At 36.4% G+C, this 20,074-nt stretch overlaps 1 protein-coding gene across 1 annotated transcript; it reads left to right on the top strand.

Annotated features, from left to right (window-relative positions):
* Positions 1-8,932: 8,932 nt before the first annotated feature.
* On the top strand, positions 8,933-18,561 carry LOC107763311 (putative 1-phosphatidylinositol-3-phosphate 5-kinase FAB1C). The gene is made up of 12 exons (XM_075226822.1): positions 8,933-9,056; positions 9,582-10,129; positions 10,433-11,212; positions 11,294-11,447; positions 11,529-11,873; positions 13,191-13,862; positions 13,944-14,275; positions 14,382-14,508; positions 14,649-14,813; positions 14,946-16,439; positions 16,584-16,850; positions 18,019-18,561. Exons 2-12 carry the CDS (start codon positions 9,660-9,662, stop codon positions 18,271-18,273), a joined length of 5,061 nt encoding a protein of 1,686 aa, XP_075082923.1. The 5' UTR covers positions 8,933-9,056; positions 9,582-9,659; the 3' UTR covers positions 18,274-18,561.
* The last annotated feature ends 1,513 nt before the right edge of the window (positions 18,562-20,074 follow it).

The raw sequence follows: 20,074 nt of genomic DNA, 5'->3' as shown, positions 1-20,074 counted from the left end.
AAGACTTAAGACAACACTATTGGTGGAGGCGGATGAAGAAAGACATAGTGGAATATGTAGTTCAGTGCCTAAATTGTCAGCAGGTGAAATATGAGCATCAACGACCGGATGGATTGCTTCAGAAGTTGGAAATTCCAGAATGGAAATGGGAGCGGATCACTATGGATTTCGTTGTTGGGCTCCCACGGACTCGGAGGAAGTTCGATGCAGTTTGGGTGATTGTGGATAGATTGACCAAGTCAGCTCATTTCATTCCTGTGATTACTACTTACTCTTCAGAGCAGCTGGCTCAGGTATATATTCGCGAGATTGTCAGACTTTACGGTGTACCGGTATCTATTATCTCTGATTAGGGTACACAATTTACCTCACGATTTTGGAGGGTTGTACATCGAGAGTTGGGTACTCGTATGGAGTTGAGTACAATATTTCACCCTCAGACGGACGGGCAGTCCGAACGCACTATTCAGATACTGAAGGATATGCTTCGTGCGTGTGTGATAGATTTTTGGGGCGCTTGGGATCAGTTCTTACCACTTGCAGAATTTGCTTACAACAACAGTTACCAGTCAAGGATTCAGATGGCTCCGTATGAGGCCTTGTATGGTAGGCGGTGCCGGTCCCCAGTGGGTTGGTTCGAACCGGGCGAGGTTAGACTATTAGGTACATACTTAGTTCAGGATGCCTTGGAAAAGGTTAAGTTGATTCAGAATCGACTTCGTACAGCCCAATCTAGACAGAAGAGTTATGCGGATCGGAAGGTTCGTGATGTTGCATTCATGGTTGGCGAGCGGGTATTGCTCCGGGTTTCGCCTATGAAGGGTGTGATGAGGTTCGGGAAGATGGGCAAGTTGAGCCCTAGGTATATTGGGCCTTTTGAGATTTTTGAGAGAGTTGGAGAGGTGGCTTACAAACTTGCACTACCACCTAGTCTCTCTGCAGTTCATCTGGTATTCCATGTTTCCATGCTTCAAAAATATCACGGCGATCCGTCTCATATGTTAGACTTCAGTTCGGTTCAATTGGACAAGGATCTATCTTATATTGAGGAACCAATGGCTATTTTGGATAGGCAGGTTCGAAAGTTGAGGTCAAAGAACATTGCTTCCGTGAAGATTCAGTGGAGGGGTCATCCGGTCAAATAGGCGACTTGGAAGACCAAGCATGATATACGCAGTTGTTATCCACAATTATTCACCAGCTCAGGTACTTTTTCTAACTCCGTTTGAGGACGAACGTTTGTTTTAGAGGTGGAGAATGTGATGACCCAAAATGTCATCTTTAAATTTAATAATTAATTCTATGTTCTAAGACCTTGAAAAACACTATTTATCATTCCTCGACTTGTGTGCACAGTCCGTAAAATTTTTCACAAAGTTTTTATGTGAAAAAATGAATTAAAATGTGAATTAGAGCTTCAAAACTCAACTGAGTTGACTTTGGTCAACATTTTGAGAAAATGGACTCAGATCAGTATTTTAATAGGTCTGATAGGTCCGTATCGTGATTTGGGACTTAGGCGTATGCCCTGAATTAAATTCCAAGGTCCCTAGCCCGAGATACAGGATTTTGATGAAAAATTAAAAGTTTAAGTTCAAATAGTGACCGGATATCGAATTATATGCAAACGACCCCGGAATAGAATTTTGATAATTCCAATAGCTCTATATGGTGATTTTGGACTTAGGAGCGTGATCGAAATTTTATTTGGAAGTCCGTATTGAAATTAGGCTTGAAATGGCTAAAATAGGAATTTAAGTTTGAAAGTTTGACCGGGGAGTTGACTTTTTGATATCGGGGTCGGAATCCAGTTCTGAAAATTTTTATAGCTCAGTTATATCATTTATGACTTGTGTGCAAAATTTGAGGTTAATCAGACTTGATTTGATAGGTTTCGACATCGAATGTAGAAGTTGGAAATTCTTGAGTTTTATTAAGCTTGAATTAGGGTGTGATTTGTGATTTTAGAGTTGTTTGACTTGATTTGAGGTTTCAAATAAGTTCGTATGATATTTTAGGACTTGTTGGTGTATTGGGTTGAGGTCCCGAGGGCCTCGGGTGAGTTTTGGATGGTTAACGGATCAAAAGTGGGACTTAGCTACTGCAATTCTTCTGCTGGAAATGCTGTCAAAATTGGGCTGCCTGTCAAAATCGAGCTCCCTGACAAATAGAACTCCCTGACAAAATCGAGCTCCCTGACAAATCGAGCTCCCTGATAAATCGAGCTCCCTGATAAATCGAGCTCCCTGACAAATCAAGCTCACTCACAAATCTATAAGTTATAAAAACAGGGGACTTCGTCCCATTTGCCTTTTTGATGAATTGGAGCTTGAATAGAGACGATTTTGATATATTTTCAAGGAAAAACATTGGGTTAAGTGATTCTATCTCGAATTTGGTCAATATACACGAATATATCATTGTTTTCACCATTTAATTAGTGTTTTGAGATAGAAATTTGGGAAAATTTTAGAAATCTCATTGAAACAAACTTTTGAGAATTCGGTGTTGATCCGGAGTCGGATTTGAGTGAAAATGGTATGGTTGGACTCGTAATTGAATGAGTTATCGGATTTTTTAAGTTTCGCCGGATTCCGAGATGTGGGCCCCACGGGCAAATTTTGAGCTAATTTCGGATTTTATTAAAAAGTGTAATAATTTCTTATGAAATTGATTCCTATAATTTTTGTTGATTGTATCGAATTAATTATGACTAGATACGAGTCGATCGGAGTCGGAAAATCGAGGAAAAAGCATAATACTTGGTTAAATTGGAGCAAGTCGAGGTAAGTGACTTGTCTAACCTTGTGTGAGGAAAATTTTCCCTAGGATTGGTATTGATGTGATTATTGAAATGTGTTGAAAGTCATGTACACGAGGTGACGAGTGTGTACACGGCATAAATGTGAAAGATTATATTTTTAAATTGTGTAGATCACTGTTGCACATTTATTAAATTATTTTATCTTGTGGTATTCTTCATCATTGATTTGAGATATATACTTTAAATTTGTTTGACCTTTTTCTGCCAATTATTTTACCTGTTTAGTTGAAACTTGGTTTCTTTTATTCTGTGCATTATTTGAAGGTTAATTTTCTTTAAATTAAATATTATTAATATAATTTATGGCCGCAATTGCCTTTGATTATTGTTGTGATTTTCTTAAAGTTAAAAAGAATTCTGTTTTGTTTCCACGAGGTATTTATTTGCCATTATTTGATGTAATTAAATGTGACATACTACTTGATTCATTTCCATTGTCATTTTATCTTATAATATTGTTTAGACATTTTACCATACCATTATTTATTTTTCAGTAGGGCCTGACCTGACCTCGTCATTACTCTACCGAGGTTAGGCTTGACACTTACTGGGTACCATTGTAGTGTACTCATACTACACTTCTGCACATCATTTTGTGCAGTTCCAGGTACATCTTATCAGACCACGCATCAGTAAACTAGTTGTACGAGGAGACTTCGAGGTATATCTGCCAGCGTCCGCAGACTCCTGAGTCCCCTTCTATCTTGCTATGTTGTCTTCCTTATTTGCTTAGACTCTGATGTATAGAGACATAGAGAATAAATTCTTAGAAGCTTGTGACTTATTTCTACCGGATTTTGGGAGTTGAAATTGTTTGAATTATAATTTATTTATTTCAGATATTTATTATTATTTCGCATTAATAGGCTTACCTAATATTAGAGACTAGGTGTCATCACGACATCTTACATAGAAAATTTGGGATCGTGACATTCAGTCTTTCAAATACTGGTTTAAGCATTAGTATCTGCAAATACTGTACTTGAAATAGCTGTGAAGCATATGAAATTACTGGTTAGAAGAGTATTTTACGTTAAAAAATAGATTTCAATCACATCTTTAATTGTGATAATAAAAAGCATTCCAAGTAAAATTCATGTGTCTACAATTTCAACTTCTAAACACATTTTGTTTTTACTTTAACTTCAATTACTTTTTAATTTTTCTAACATTAAATAAACAGTGTCGAAATGCCTACTTATATTTGTCACGCCCTGAACCCGGAGGGCGAGACCGGCACCTGATGCCTCATCTATCCTTGCGTATCAACTTGCGACTAAGGGACTCTGAACATATAATGTCATCCTTTGGCCATGGGGCCACATATTGCAAGACGATTTGCGAAGTAAAATATAAAACTGAACGAAAACTACTACTGGCTAAACATCAATATAAGGCGGGGCCGACAAGGCCGTCATAGCTACTACGGCTGACAAACCATTATACATACAAGGCCTACAAGCCCAACATACTGCACTAACTGATAGGAAACGTCTACAAGCCTCTACTGATGGATGTACTGAGATCAGAATAGGGTCCCGACCTACCCATAACCTATATACATATGTATACAGAATGTACACAAAAGCTCTAGACCCGACAACTCCGAAGGACGTGGAGCTTACCGATAAAGCTAAACTCGGGCAACACCTACTGAGGAGGTCTACCCGTCTATCTATCTGAACCTGCACGTATGAAATGCAATATCCCCAGAAAAAGGGACGTCAGTACGAAATAATGTACCGAGTATGCAAGGCAATAATATAATTGAAAGATGAAACTGAACTGATAATAATAATAGTTGAAAGTAACTGGGAGTCAAAGATAATCTGAAGATATGCTCACTTGCTGATACTGACTCTATTATAGTAAGTAAAGTAGTTGTCCGGCCTTATAAAGCTCGGTTTATATATATATATATATATATATATATATATATATATATATATATATATATGCTCTGCCGTAGTAGGCTCGCTCATAGGCGCTCGGCCTTACTAGGCTCTGTATCTCGGCCAGCTGGGCTCGCTCATAGGCGCTCGGCCACAATAGGCTCGATATATAACTTACCATCTAATCAGAGGTTGCCCAATATGGGTCTGCCCGTCGATTATAGTTCGATGGTAATGAAAATATTGTAATAATTTATGTATAGGCTCTCTGCTCTCTTGACTGGAAGAGGACAATACTCAATTAAATATAAAGTCCCGATAAGGAGAATACTGTAATTTATGAGACTAGGATAATGTATATAAATTCGGGAGTATGAACTTCTCTTTATGCCTCGTTATTAAACATATGTAATTACGAGATCATGCCAAAATGAAGGAAAGGCTTAGCCTTAACATACCCGGAGTAGGGAAAAATCCGTATGATATTCTTAGAAAAGGTTACACCATACTCCTTTAGAACCGCAAAATCTTTAGTTGCTAAGGTGCTAATAATTCTCGTTGGAATTATTTTGTTGCAAGAAATTTTGTTGAAAACTTGTTGGATTGAGTTTAGCATCTGTTTTGAAATGTTTGAATTAGGAAGAAGGATATATGATTTCTTACTTGATTATTTTAAGTCCAAATGAAGCCAAACGTACTAAATGTCTTACACGTAAGTGTCATATGTATATTACTTTAGATGGCCATCTTTCAATCAAGATTGTGAGTCACTTAATTTGAATGGGGCTGCTACGTCATGCCATTTAATCCTTTCCAATATATGCCTAATTAATTAGGTAATATTCCATTACCCAATAATTAATCAATTACCCACATAATTAAGAATTATCTCAATTTACTTAAAATACTACTCACTTTTAACATACCTTGTACACCTTACTATCATGGTTATGTAGTACCTTGTATGTCACTAGTCCATAAATATCGGGTATTATCGCTCGGACCGTATTGTATCTCAAATCAACAACCTTTAATGAAACTCATTTTTTTTATTCGTTTACCCTTTATCTTTCACGGCACGTACTTATTGCTTGTTATAAATAGCATAAATGCTTATAATCTCAAGAAAATCTCATCCCCGAGTCTACGTCAATTAACTGAAGACGAAACTTTAATCGTACGAAAAGCGAGATGTAACAATATTCTTACTAAAAGGAAAGCAAATATACGCCATTGATTAAAGCGTAATTGAGTATGATATGAGATGTGTTATAAACTTGTGTTCGAAAATAATTTCTGCAAAAAATAAAATAAATAGAAGTAGAAACAGAATAGAAACAGAGATAAATAAAAGTTCCGAGCTCAACAGAAAAATGTGTTTCCTTAACGAATTTAATCCCCTCAGTGTTGCCCAAGGTTATTGGATTAATCCCTCCTATGATAGAACGGAACAACTATTTTGTAATACCGGCAATGTAAATTACAAAATTTCGTTGAACTCAACAAATGACAGTAAACCACACTTATGCTTACGTTTTTGCTTTGAAAAAACAGTATAGAAATGCAGAAGAGAGAGAGGAGAGTATGCAGATTTTTCGGTGCTAAAAAATGAGGCAAAACCTCTGAATTTATAGCCAAACAAGCTGGGTTGAATAGGTGCGAAGGTACCTGTTCATATGAGGTACCATTTCGGCAGAAGTCTAATCGCGAATTTTAAACTCAAAATAATCGTTGGGAACCGCGAATTTTAAATTAAAATTCCGCGAAAAAATAGTGTATAACGCAAAATAAATTACTGAGCCGAGCGACGACGACATCGCGAGGCATCACTTTTCTTAACTCTTTAAGAGCTAAAAGATGTGCTTCTCTATATAAACACAAAGATTTTCTTCCTTTTTTCGACGAGGGACAAAGTGCATTAGTAAAGGAAACAACTTTAAACTTTTCGTTTCTCTCCAAATCTTTTCCCTCCATTTCCCATTCACACATCTAATCTAATTAGATAAAACCCAATAAGAAGATCATTCACCAAATTATTGAGCATATGTAGCATTTCTAAAGTTTGTTGTTCTTCAAATAAAAAAGACGACGAAAATTAATTAGAATAAGGAAAAGAAACTATATTATAGATGAATTTTAGTTCTATTAAAATGAATTTGTCATGTACCTCAAAATATGTCAACTTCAAACTTATTATAGAATTTTTCAACCTGGAAATAATCGTAAAGCACTTTGTAAACAGTTTCACTTATCCATTTCGATTTTATCAATTGCAAAATCAAATACTTCCTCGCCTATATTACATGACTACGATTTTTGGATTTGCTTAATCAAGTCTTTCTTTGCTACTCCACCCGAACACTTTTATGATTTACACATATATATTTTGAACTTTAGACCTTGGCATAAGAAGTTATGCTTTGCTAAAGCTTTGGCAGAGAAGGTCTAAACTTGAGAGAATTGATTCTGAGGCAGCTAAAGTTTAAAAATATCATAAATTTTGCGGTATTTATACATTTGGTGTTATATTATCCGCTTTGAGTGAAACTTGCATGATTTGTCTCAAAAGAGTCACACACCATTATAAGTAGCTTCCATTTGTTTTCATTTACCAATTAATATGAGACTATTGTTCACAAACTTAACACACTCCCTTGAATTATGTTTCGCATGACCAGTTACCAAACCACTCGACCCTTATTTTATTTATTTATTTTTTAATTCTCTCCCAAAATCAACTAAATTACAATATTAAGATACATTGATGGTGTATTTTATCGTAATTTATGGTTTTAAAATAAAAGAAACTTTAAGACTTTTAGAATTGAATACATTAAATTTTTAAGATTATGAGTTTATGTCTACTATATATTATGATTTCAGTAATTACACATAAATTTATACTTCACATTGAAAATTATTAGTTCAATTGAATCCGTATGTATAGTTCCACATATGCCCCTGCTTGGTATGAGAGTTAGGTAATATTGACTGTGCGGGTTTAGCGAATTCGGTCACTTTAATCCAAACTATGTATTTATCTTAAAATATTAATTTAATACAGAATATCTACATATTATTAATCTCAAACTCAATAACTTAAAATTATTAGAACTCCGAACTCATATAAACTTTAAATTTTAAGTCCACCGCTCGTTAGGTGATTTGACTATCATGGTTTTTCGCCGTATCAGTTTTTTCTCAAAAGGAAAGGATTAGTACCTTTTTCTCTACTAGTCTAGCACCTAGAAAGAAAAAATTACGAGCCTAATCTCCATAAGAGGAAAAAGAAAATAGAATTCACTCGTGGCAACACGCAAGGAGAATGAGATTGTGACAATATTCCAAAGTATAATATTTAAAAAAACAAAAAGCCAAAATCTTGTACAAGTTGCGTACTTCAGCTGACTAAGCAGACAAAATACTTAATTCCATACGTTGTTTCTGACCAATAGCAGCTCAAGAATTTGAATACTCTTTAAAGAATTTCAGAGGAAAAGAATTATTTTTTAATTATAGATTGATAAATCCCAAAGCTAAACCATGACTGAGAAAAAAATACACACAACTGGTTAAGAGGAATTTAATAACCAAGAAAATAAAACAATTATATAATGCTAACCAAACAGAAAACTGTTAAATAACCAAGAAAAGAAAAAAGAATATAGAACTGGTTGAAAAGGGTGTCATTTTCTTGACATAATAAACTATAAGAAAGATAAAGTGGATAGTGATTGAAAGTAAAACTAGAGAGAGAAAAAGGACAATTTGGTGCACTAAGTTGCTGTTATGTGCGGGATCCGGGGATATCCGGATTATAAGGGTCTATTCTGTAAGAGACTGTTTTCATGGCTCGAACTCGTGACCTCGTGATCACATGGCAATAACTTTATCAGTTACGTCAAGGTTTCTCGTTTAAAGCTAGAGAGAGAATTGTACTAGTATCTATAGTGGCGGAGCCAGAATTTTCATTAAGGAGAGTCAAAATATAAACAAACAAACTCACTAAAGAAGTCAAAAAATATCATTATATATATATCTTTTAAAAAAAATTATCGAGCTATACAACGTAATTTTTTGACAAATTACACCTGTGGTGCATGTGGCTATGCCACTGAGTAGGTATATAATGGCGTATGCATGTGAATTGTTATTTGCTAAGCTGCATGTTGTACTAAGTGTATACTTAGTGGATTATTTTAATGTAGTTTGGGAAGTGAAAATGAAAGCAAAAACTATGCCAAGAAATATGGTAAAGAGAGAGAAAATATTATTGCTGTTGAAGAAGCAGAGGCAGCAGATTATGGTTATTATGTACATGGAGATACGAGCCATTAGCAGTAAAGGAACCTTCTCCTTAATACTCTTCCTTTTCCTCCTTTTCATTCTTCTACTCTTTCTTCTTTAAAATTTACAATTCATCTCTATACCAAGAATTCAACTTTTTATCCCCCCCCCCCCCCCACTTTTCTTTTGGTGGGGTTCTTTTTATTTGGCAAGTTTAACTGTTTGATTAAGTAATTAGAATTTTAGTGCCAAGAATCTGGATTTTTTGTGTTTCTTGTAATGAAAAATTCAATCTTGGGAACAAATGTTGAAGATTCTGGTATTGGTTGAGCAGGTTGTTTAAGTCTTGCATAAGTTGGTCAAACAACTTTAATTCCATTTCCTTATTTGCTTAGATCTTATACTTAATAGATGTATATACCAGACTTGGTGTGAATCTAATTACTGTAATCTGTTTCCCCCTTTCCAATATTTAGTGAATTTCTGGGGGAAACTTTTTTCTCTATATGTAACTTGCAGGAAAGAAAAGAAAAAACCCCACCATTTTTACTGTGGGTTTAATAGTTTCCAATTAACAGATTAGGAGAAAAGTTATAAACTTTGATCAATTGAGGCAGAATTGGTGATTATTCTGATTGTGGGGTTACTGCCAGTCTATGGGAGTACCTGATAATTCACTACTGGATTTGATTGAGAAAATTAAGTCTTGGATTTCGTGGGGAACGAGTGATCCGACTTCCTTAGATTGCACATGCAACATGGATTTTGACAGTGGCAAAACCTGTTGGGAATGCAAGTTGAAGTTTACTGATTCTTGCAAAAAGTACAATTGCCAAAGTTGCAATGGAGTTTTCTGTGGTGATTGTATGAACAGTTGTGAATCTTCAGATGTTGTTGTTGCTGCATCTGAATCAGAAGGGACTGTGATTGGTATAAAGTCTTGCAAGTTGTGTTCTAATCTAAGGACTTGGCATAAAGGTGCAAACAAGTATAGTGACAAAATTTATCCTTCAGATTTTGGTACTGACAAATTTGATGATTATTCTTCCCATTCTGCAATCAAGAATGGTTTTACAGCCTTTTCAAATCATCCATCTCCAGTATCTCTTCATCACTCGCCAAGCAGGTACCAACATTAAATGGAAGCACATATATCCTGCATAATTCATATTCCAACATTGTTTGTATTAGAGCTTGGCGTTAATATGTTTTCGCAAGATTAGATTTGGATTAGTACCCACAGTTACTGTCTTGAAGTAGTAGATGCTGCAAATGTTATGATGTGTCATACTGTCATATCTAGTTTTATGATCATTAACCAAAACTTTTTTTGTTTGTTTAACTATAATATACTTGCATTTTTTTTTTAATTTGGTCGCGGAGTTCTGTCAAATTTGTGTTTATAAGCCGCTTTTGAAAATAATTTCAGGAGTGATGAAGACGAAGGAGGGGATTGCACAAACCAATTATTTAGCCCATCTAGTAGTTATTTTCATGATACTTCTGATATAGAATCAAGTAGTGTTAGTACTAGACATGAATTTTACGGTTTCAGATCAGTTGGATCTAGTCCTTCAAAAAGCCCCTCTAGGATTCGTTTTATTTCCAATAGAGTTGGGCATTCTGTACAGCAAGATCAAAATGATGATGGTCCCTTTGATCAAGAAGCCTTGGATGTTTTAAGAAGGCTTGAGAAAGGGGCGAAGGATCCACTACAGACTGCTGATGGCAGTGTTGAAAATTTGTCCGTGTATCGGAACCAGTTAGGGAAGCAGCAAAAGCCAGTCGATCTTAGAAATGGCGGTCTCATATGGTTACCTCCTCCGCCTGATGAAGATGACAAGGCAGAAAATAATTTCTTCTCATATGATGACGAGGACGATGAAATTGGAGAGTCAGGTGCAACGTTTTCATCAGGTGCGAACCTTGCCACCGTGTTCCCTGCAAATGAGAAGGAGCATGTGGATCACAAAGAACCGTTAAAAGCCGTTGTTCAGGGCCATTTCAGGGCTCTTGTCTTACAGCTATTGCAAGGTGAAGGAATAAAGTCAGGGAAAGAAAGCAGTGCCGATGATTGGGTTGACATAGTTACATCACTAGCATGGCAAGCTGCGAATTTCGTGAAGCCAGATACCAGTGAAGGAGGCAGTATGGATCCTGGTTATTACGTAAAGGTTAAATGTGTAGCTTCTGGAAGCCCAAGGGAAAGGTAAAATACTTTCTTTTCTTAAACATTTGGGTGTTAGGCTTGCTTACTCATGTCTCATTGTTCATTTTTGTTTCAATGCAGCATCCTTGTTAAAGGAGTAGTCTGTACAAAGAATATTAAACACAAGCGCATGACTTCACACTACAAAAATGCTAGATTGCTTATATTAGGAGGAGCACTTGAGTACCAAAGAGTTCCCAATCAGTTGGCATCTTTTAACACATTATTGCAACAGGTTTTTGGTTGATTTTTCTATCCTTCTATGTTTGAACTAAGAGCAATTAGAGACAAGTTTATGACTTGTATTGTCTAACAGGAAAGGGAGCATTTGAAGATGATTGTTTCAAGAATCGAAGCCCGCCGTCCTAATGTGCTACTTGTGGAGAAAAGTGTATCTTCTCATGCTCAGGAGCATCTATTGGCAAAAGAGATCTCTTTGGTGTTAAATGTTAAGAGGCCACTGCTGGAGCGGATAGCTAGGTGCACTGGTGCTGTTATTACTCCGTCCATCGATAACATAGCCGCTGCAAGATTGGGATATTGTGAGCTCTTTCACTTAGAAAAAGTTTCTGAAGAGCATGAACCTCCAAACCATTTCAACAAGAAGCCGTCAAAAACTTTGATGTTTTTTGATGGTTGTCCTAGGCGTTTAGGTTGCACGGTAATTTTTCTGACTCAGACTCCAACATTGGTTCTTCTTTGCTGAAACTTTTAAATGTTTGAGCTCTAATTAAGACTTATATCATCCATATCTCATAAGTACATTGGATTTAAAAAGTACCTTATGCTAGAATTGTGACATTCTATGGCTCGGCTTTTTAGTGTTCTCTATTTATTACCTGTGTCTACTATTTATGCAGAATACCCTCACCCGCTCTTCTGTTTCCTTGAATGGCTAAGTTTCTAATTTCACCTGCTTGTCATGTAATACATTTGGAAGTTCTTTACACCAGTCTCTGAGCATGACATGCCTTCTTTCGACAACTTTCGAATTCACATTATATAGTAATTGTTATAGTTGTCCTTGAAATTCAACAGTGATTTGATTTCAAAGACAAACCTTTTAGGCCCTGGACGTCATAATGCCAATTCTGCAATTTCTTGTTCCTAAGAGCGAGCTGTCACAACAATCATCAGAGAAATACTTATTTGCTTGGTGTCATTTCGGGCATCTTAAAAAAAGGACGTAACTGAAAAGATCAGTGGTCTTAATATTCACGAAAACCTTGACATATGGTCCCCGCTATATCATGGAAAGTAAGTTTTACTCGAAAGAAAGGCAAGCTTTTTCCATAGGAGCAATGAGAAAAGAGGGATAGAGAAGACAAAATAAGCCAAAGAAAACCGTAGATAGATGACTCACTTGAGCAAAATCATCTGCTCTGCTTCTCATCATCCTGTTTGGTCTATGAATACTTCTGTACAAAACAGACCTGCGTCATACCTCCTCGAAAATTACCTATACTTTATAATATCAACTCTCCCTTTTAACTTTAATACTATTAGTCATTTTTCTTCATATAATACTTATGTTAGGCTGTGTCTGATGATTTCTTTTGTCACTTGTACATTCTCAACTCCAAGTAGTGGATTTTTTACAAGAAATTGGTGAAATAGAAGCGATCAATTATAATGTACACCATCTGCAGTAGTAAAATATCACTTTAGTAAAACTTTGTAAGTTGCTTGTGCTTTGATAGGCTGAAGCTAATCATCTGGTATCACTCTTAATATGCTGTATTGACTTTGAAAATGCTTAGTGAACTTTCATCCTGTTCTCTACTCAGTGAATTGATGCTGATCATGGTCTTTTCTCAATTAGAGAAACAAAAGTAGAAAGTAATGTAGCAGGATTCAACAGTCTAATCCGGGCTTTCAGGTATTGTCATAAAGGATCAGCAGTTATACCTTAATTGAAATATCAAGAAGTTGAAGTTGTAAACAGATGTTAACTATCCTTTCATTTGACGTTTTGTAGGTCTTGCTGAGGGGTTTGTGTTGTGAAGAGCTCAAGAAGGTGAAGAAAGTCTTCCAGTATGCAGTCTTTGCGGCATATCATCTGTCCCTTGAGACATCGTTCCTTGCTGATGAGGGTGCTAGTTTACCTAAATTGTCTGTAACACCCTCAATTGCCATACCAGAGATGATATCTGCTGATAATGCTATTTCAGTGATTTCTCATACTGCTGATAATGTAGGATCTGCCACCTGCAATGCCGATGTTGGGTTACCAGCGTCATCATTGGAGCATCATTACCCTCCTTATAATGATCCACACACCCTAAATGATTCCAGAGACAGAGATGTTCTCGCTACTGCATGCCTTGACAATTTACATGATATAAGACCTGTTGAATCTGTTGAAACAAAAAATCAAACCGGTGAAAGATCACAAGTAAAATTAGGTCAAGTGGAGAGTCAACCAAGAGAATTACCAGAGCTGTCGAAGCTTGAGAGATCAGATGAAATTGAACCCTCTAATGAATTCTATTCAGCTGCTGACAGTCATCAAAGCATATTAGTATCATTTTCTAGTCGATGTGTTCTAAATGGAAGTGTATGTGAACGATCTCGTCTTCTTCGCATAAAGTTCTATGGCTCTTTTGACAAGCCACTCGGGCGATATCTTCAGGATGATCTTTTTGGTCAGGTAAAAGTTGTTAGGGGTCATCTTCTTATGTCCAATTTTTAGTTCTTTCAAGCTATTTATGTATTGCACTTCATATTCCAGGTATCTTCCTGTCAATCATGCAAGGAGCCAGCTGAGGATCACGTCATTTGTTATACGCACCAACAAGGGAACCTTACTATAAATGTTAGACGGCTACCCTCAGTGAAGCTGCCTGGTGAATGCGACAAAAAGATATGGATGTGGCATCGATGTCTCAAGTGTGCACAAATAGAGGGAATCCCACCAGCAACTCCTAGAGTAGTAATGTCAGATGCTGCTTGGGGACTCTCATTTGGTAAGTTTTTGGAACTTAGTTTTTCAAACAATGCAACTGCCAACCGTGTTGCTAGCTGTGGTCATTCTCTCCAAAGAGACTGCCTCCGGTTTTACGGGTGCGTAGTTTGTCTTCTGCCAGTAATGTGCAATCACTCCGATCATTCAATTATTGATTTTCAGTGCTGCTATTTAGAGAATAAAGTTTTCCATTTGCCATTGCAGGTGTGGTAGTACGATTGCATTCTTCCGCTATTCTCCTATTGATATTCTGTCAGTTCGTTTACCTCCATCAACTCTTGATTTCAGTAGCTACACAGAGCAGGAGTGGTTACGGAAAGAAACAGCTGAGGTGCTATAAGTTCCAAAAACATTTTCCATTATCTTGCAATGATGCTGCGTGTTTGGAATTTTTCTGGTTCTTTTTTATTTTTATTTTTTTGTGTTAGCTTTTAAATAGCTATGTATAATACTATCTTATGTTTCCTGTAGCTACTGTGCAAAGCCAAAGCCTTGTATGCAGAGATATCCAGTGCTTTTCGTAGGATTGAAGAGAAAAGTTCCTCTTTAGAACATGAACCATCTGATAAAATTGAACTGCATGACTGCATCATGGAGTTAAAAGACTTACTTATGAAAGAAAAGAGTGATTACCATGTAAGTACCAACGGGAGTTTAATGTCTAATACTTCTGCATTTTCCTTTTCATTGCAAATTATGTGTTCAAGCCTGTAAGATAAATGCGGTCTTCTTCCTTATCTCGGTTGCTTCTGTTTGTTTTTACAACAGGACTTGCTTCAAACTGCTGATACAGAAACTTCAGAACGAGGGCAGGCAGCGGCTGACATTCTTGAACTTAATCGCTTGAGGCATTCCCTCGTGATTGCTTCACATGTTTGGGATCGTCGGCTTTTATCTGTGGAATCCCTCCTTCAAGAGAGCTCTGGTTCAGTGGGTTCAGAGGATTCTGGATCTTGTAGTGAGCTGATGGATTGGAGAAATGACATGTTTCTGAAGAATGACCCTCTTGAGCATGTCTATGAAGAGACCGAAATTGACTTCTCAAACTTAGAGGAATATCCTGAACATGAGGAGACTCATGAGTCACCTTATGGACTGGTGGAAGGCTCCATGTTTACCTCATGTGAGTTCGAGAAAACACAGGACATGCGGATGGAAGGAGAGAATGCAGTTAATAAAACATCCCTGGAACGAGCTCCTTCAGCGGCTTCTGTTCTTTCTGATAAGATAGATTCTGCTTGGACTGGTACTGATCGATCTCCCAAAAAAGCTCAGATAAATATGATATTACAACGGAATGGATCTGAAGCTGCTCCTTTCAGGCAACTTGATTATCCTCCTTTTGCAAGGCTAAAATCACCGGCAAGAGTTAACTCCTTCGACTCTGCACTGAGACTTCAAGACAGAATCAAGAAGGGATTGCCGCCTTCTTCGATGCATTTAACAGCAATTAGATCTTTTCATGCTTCTGGAGACTATAGGAATATGATCAGAGACCCTGTTTCCTATGTTCAGAGAACTTATTCTCAAATATCACCCAGTGAGGCTCAGAAGGTTAATCTCCTAATGAGTCCATCACCCTCGTTTATTTCTTATGCATCTCTTGTACATGATGGAGCCAGGTTAGTGGTTGGATACAATGACATAGTACTAGCTGTTTATGACAATGAACCTACTAGCATAATATCTTATGCTCTTAGTTCCAAAGAGTATAAAGACCGAGTCACCGATAAGCCAAATGTGCCTGAAAGGGGTTGGAACACGAGCGACATCAAGAAGGAGAATGGAGCGGCTTCTAATGTTTGGAAGTCTTTTGGCTCTTTAGACATGGATTATATCCATTATGGAAGCTATGGTTCAGAAGATGCTTCCGGTACAATTAGTTCCCTCTTTGCAGATTCCAAGACTTCCCCTCACCTGAGGATCTCTTTTGAGGACGAATCTTCAAATGCCGGGGGAAAGGTGAAGTTTTCTGTCACTTGTTACTTTGCTAAGCAGTTTGATGCGCTGAGGAAGAACTACTGTCCTGATGAACTGGACTTTATACGGTCTATAAGCCGTTGCAAGAGATGGACTGCTCAAGGTGGAAAGAGCAATGTTTATTTCGCTAAGTCATTGGATGAAAGATTCATAATTAAACAAGTCCAGAAAACTGAGTTAGAATCTTTTGAAGAATTTGGACCCGACTACTTCAAATATCTAACGGATTCTGTTAGTTCAAGGAGTCCAACTTCCCTTGCTAAAGTTCTGGGAATATATCAGGTTGGACTCCCTTTTTTATCTCTCTGTTGTCTCTTTGTTCATGATATGCAGCTTGGTTTGGTGGTGAATAGATATACTACTTCTTTTTTGAAAATGTTCAACTTGTTGCAGAATTCCTATTTTAATTTATGTTGTATATGCTAGGTTTCAGTTAAACAAATGAAAGGAGGCAGGGAAACAAAAATGGATCTGATTGTGATGGAGAATCTCTTTTTTGGAAGAACAATATCCAAGGTCTATGATCTTAAGGGTTCTCTACGATCCCGTTACAATGCCGACAAAACTGGTGCAAACAAAGTGTTATTGGACATGAATCTTTTAGAAACATTGCGTACCAAACCTATATTTCTTGGAAGCAAAGCAAAAAGAAACCTGGAGAGAGCTGTTTGGAATGATACATCCTTTTTGGCGGTAAGCTGCTTAGCGTCCAACTTTGTTTCTCAAAATTTCTTTTATATATAACAATTACTACTACTACTATTGCGCCTTTGTCCCAAACAAGTTAGGTCGGTTATATGAATCCTCGCCGACCATGTTTCTACATTTAATCATCCAGGCGAACATTATACAAAATTTTCTCTATATTTCTATTTGCATAAGAATCTCTAATAGGGCTAAAAGACTCCTAGAAAGCATAGTATTTTTCTTTCTTTTTAAAAAAAAAAAAGTGATAATGGAGGTTACACTATTCTCTTTTGTTTGGTAAGCACTTTATCAAGGAGTACTGCTATTATTTGTCTCTAAGTAATTTGAAAATAGAACTTAGAATGTCCAGTTTGCTTATAATTTAGTTATATTTCCTGTTAATGAATGTGCAAATACGAGTCCGTGTATATACACATATGGTTTTGCTGTAAGAGAAAAGGGTAGCAAGGAGCAAATATCTTACGAGTCAAATTTAGGAAATCCAGTAGAAATTAGCCACCCTACTGAATTGAGCTTTAAACTGTAGGGAAGGAGTAATAGCTGGACTTAAAGGCTTGAAAGTATTAGATTTATTAGCAAACTTGAACTGTGCAAAGTTAAATTAAGAAGGCTGACTATTAGGATTTTGCTCATTACACGGCTGACATGGCATATCTAGTAATGTATTGATTTTCCATCTATCCGTTGCCATGAATAATACCCGAGAACCCACATGTTTCTGTTTTGACCAAGGATGTTTGATTTGCACAGCAATATGCAGTACAAAATTCATCTGAATCACACTCTTTGTATCTGGAGACGTATGATTTACTACTAAAAGATGATGAGCTGTAAATAATAGCAATATTGTAGTTTGACAGTGTTGTATGGTTCGTAGGAAGTTTCGCTAATAGAGCTCTTCTGTTTAGGTTGTCACACTACGATACGACAAACTTTTGTTGGACTGGAAGGCGCTAAATTTGATTTTAACATGTTCCTTTAGCTGGTTTGTAATTGTTTATTAGTGCTGAAGTAAAATGCTTTGTACTTGAAACCTGCTCCATGGAGTTCAGTCACCAAATTTATTTTACTTTTACTCTTTTCTCTTTTTTTTTTTTTTTTTTTTTACGTATCTAGTTTGAGCGATGACTAATAAAGTTGCTCTTGTTGGCAGTCGGTTGATGTGATGGATTACTCTTTGCTAGTTGGTGTGGACGAAGAGCGCAAGGAGCTAGTCGTAGGGATCATTGATTTCATGCGGCAATATACTTGGGACAAACACTTGGAGACATGGGTTAAGGCATCTGGGATACTTGGTGGGCCGAAGAATGCATCACCAACTATTGTTTCTCCGAAACAATACAAGAAAAGATTCAGAAAGGCGATGACAAGCTATTTCCTAAGGGTACCTGATCAGTGGTCATCTTGAACATCTTAAATTCATTGTATTCATTACAAGAACTTTTTGCCAATTAGCAAAAATGAAATGGTATTTGCAAAGAATTGCAGGAAGGGTGTTTGATCTATTCCAATTGGCCCATTATATTCTTTTGTAATACTAGGGGTAGCAATTGGCCCCTTGTAAAAGGTTTACAAATAGGGAACTGTCATCTTGTGTGTTGAGAAATCTGGCAAAGTGTACATTTGATTTTAACCATCTGTACATTTACAGGCTTCATCCAGAAAATTAATAAAGTTTCTTTTGATATTTCTGTTATCAGTCATTGCATTATCAATGTTCAAGGATTTAAATAAATTCTTTTTTCTAAAAAAAATTGAACGGCCGGCCCGCCCTAGGCTGCTGCCCTCTTAGGGTTGGGCTGGGCTGGTCATTTTAAGGCTCATTCATATGTGGCCCGTCCTGTGCTACCCCACCAAATTTAAAAGTCTACGAGACTTGGATTGGGCCGGATCGGGCTGGGCCGTTTTGACAGCTAGGGTCCTGATACTATCCAAATGCGAAGAACCTCGCATGAACGGAAGGATAAGGATGAAAAAAAAGGAAAAAAGGGACGGTGTTTGGATCCCTTTTTATGCAATCTAAAAAGGTAGTTCTACTTTTTCAAGCAACAATCTATTTCCTTCTCCATTTCCTTTTTAATTAGGGTGTGTGGAAAGTTTAAAATTACTTAGTGTTGGAGCCTTGCAAGGCAATTATAACTTAGTCCTGAACATGTGATAATTCCATTTCATGTTCTCCTTTTGTTAAAGCAATTCTAAGTAGCAACTTTCTTAGCCATTCAAGAAAAGAATCGTGCATGCACTTCTCTCAAATTCCCTATTTTCTTTATTTTTTTTAATCCACAATTACTTTTATAGCGTGTCTTGTAATGTGAGAGCGGAATTTACTCCCCTCACTTCTCCTCTAAACCTTTTCTTCATATAATAAAGAGACAAAGAAATTGAAATAAAATTGACTTTCAGTATTCTGGTCCGTTACAATGTAAACATTTTTGTACACATATATTTAACATCTTTAATTATAAGAGTATTTATTTAAACTACCCTTCATCTCTTCTTCAATCTTTTCATTTAATTAATACTCCATAATCGGAACAGTAAGATAAATTTGAAAAAAAGAAGTAATAAATGATTTTTTGGTCAGTTTGCTTAAAACAACTACTCCATATTTAGATTTGTAGGAAGTAACAAAATGAGGAAATAGATGGAAGATCCTTAAAACTATTGTTTAAATAATATATAGAATTGTTTGCAAAATGTAATTTGCATCAATTAAGCGTTGATAGATTGAGAATATTAAGTGGAGATGATAAATTTGTCATTTTAATTTCTCTTTCTTTATTAATGTCGTGTTACATGTTAAAGGAAAACTTACTTTCAACGCATGATATATGTACAAACTTTTATTTATGTGGATCACATTCTTTTGTAAAGAACATGTGATATTACTGACGCCACAGCTAAGCAGCAAAAGATATTGACAACTCAAATAAAAGAGAGGATGGAGGGTCAGAGACGATAATGAAGTAAGCTAATATTGAAAACTAAAACATATGATAATGTTAATGTATTACAACAACAACAAACCTAGTGAACATATAATAATGTATTGAATTAAGTTTTTTTTTTTTTAAAATCAAAGTAAGATCTTGTGATTAAGAATATGTATTCTTGATGTCATACATAAACTCGTGGATTACGGGGTACGTATTGCTAAGAGGTAATATCTTTTGTTAATTAGGATTGATAATCAAAATTACTTGCGTAAA

Source organism: Nicotiana tabacum, chromosome 12 (genome assembly GCF_000715075.1).
Source record: "Nicotiana tabacum cultivar K326 chromosome 12, ASM71507v2, whole genome shotgun sequence".
NCBI lineage: Eukaryota > Viridiplantae > Streptophyta > Magnoliopsida > Solanales > Solanaceae > Nicotiana > Nicotiana tabacum.
This window is presented reverse-complemented; position numbering and strand designations above follow the sequence as displayed.

Coding starts and splice junctions, on each gene's coding strand:
- LOC107763311 (XM_075226822.1), top strand. CDS start 9,660: ATGGGAGTACCTGATAATTCACTACTGGATTTGATTGAGAAAATTAAG. Junction 11,874..13,190: donor CTAGGCGTTTAGGTTGCACG/GTAATTTTTCTG, acceptor GACGTTTTGTAG/GTCTTGCTGAGGGGTTTGTG. Junction 13,863..13,943: donor AGGATGATCTTTTTGGTCAG/GTAAAAGTTGTT, acceptor TTCATATTCCAG/GTATCTTCCTGTCAATCATG.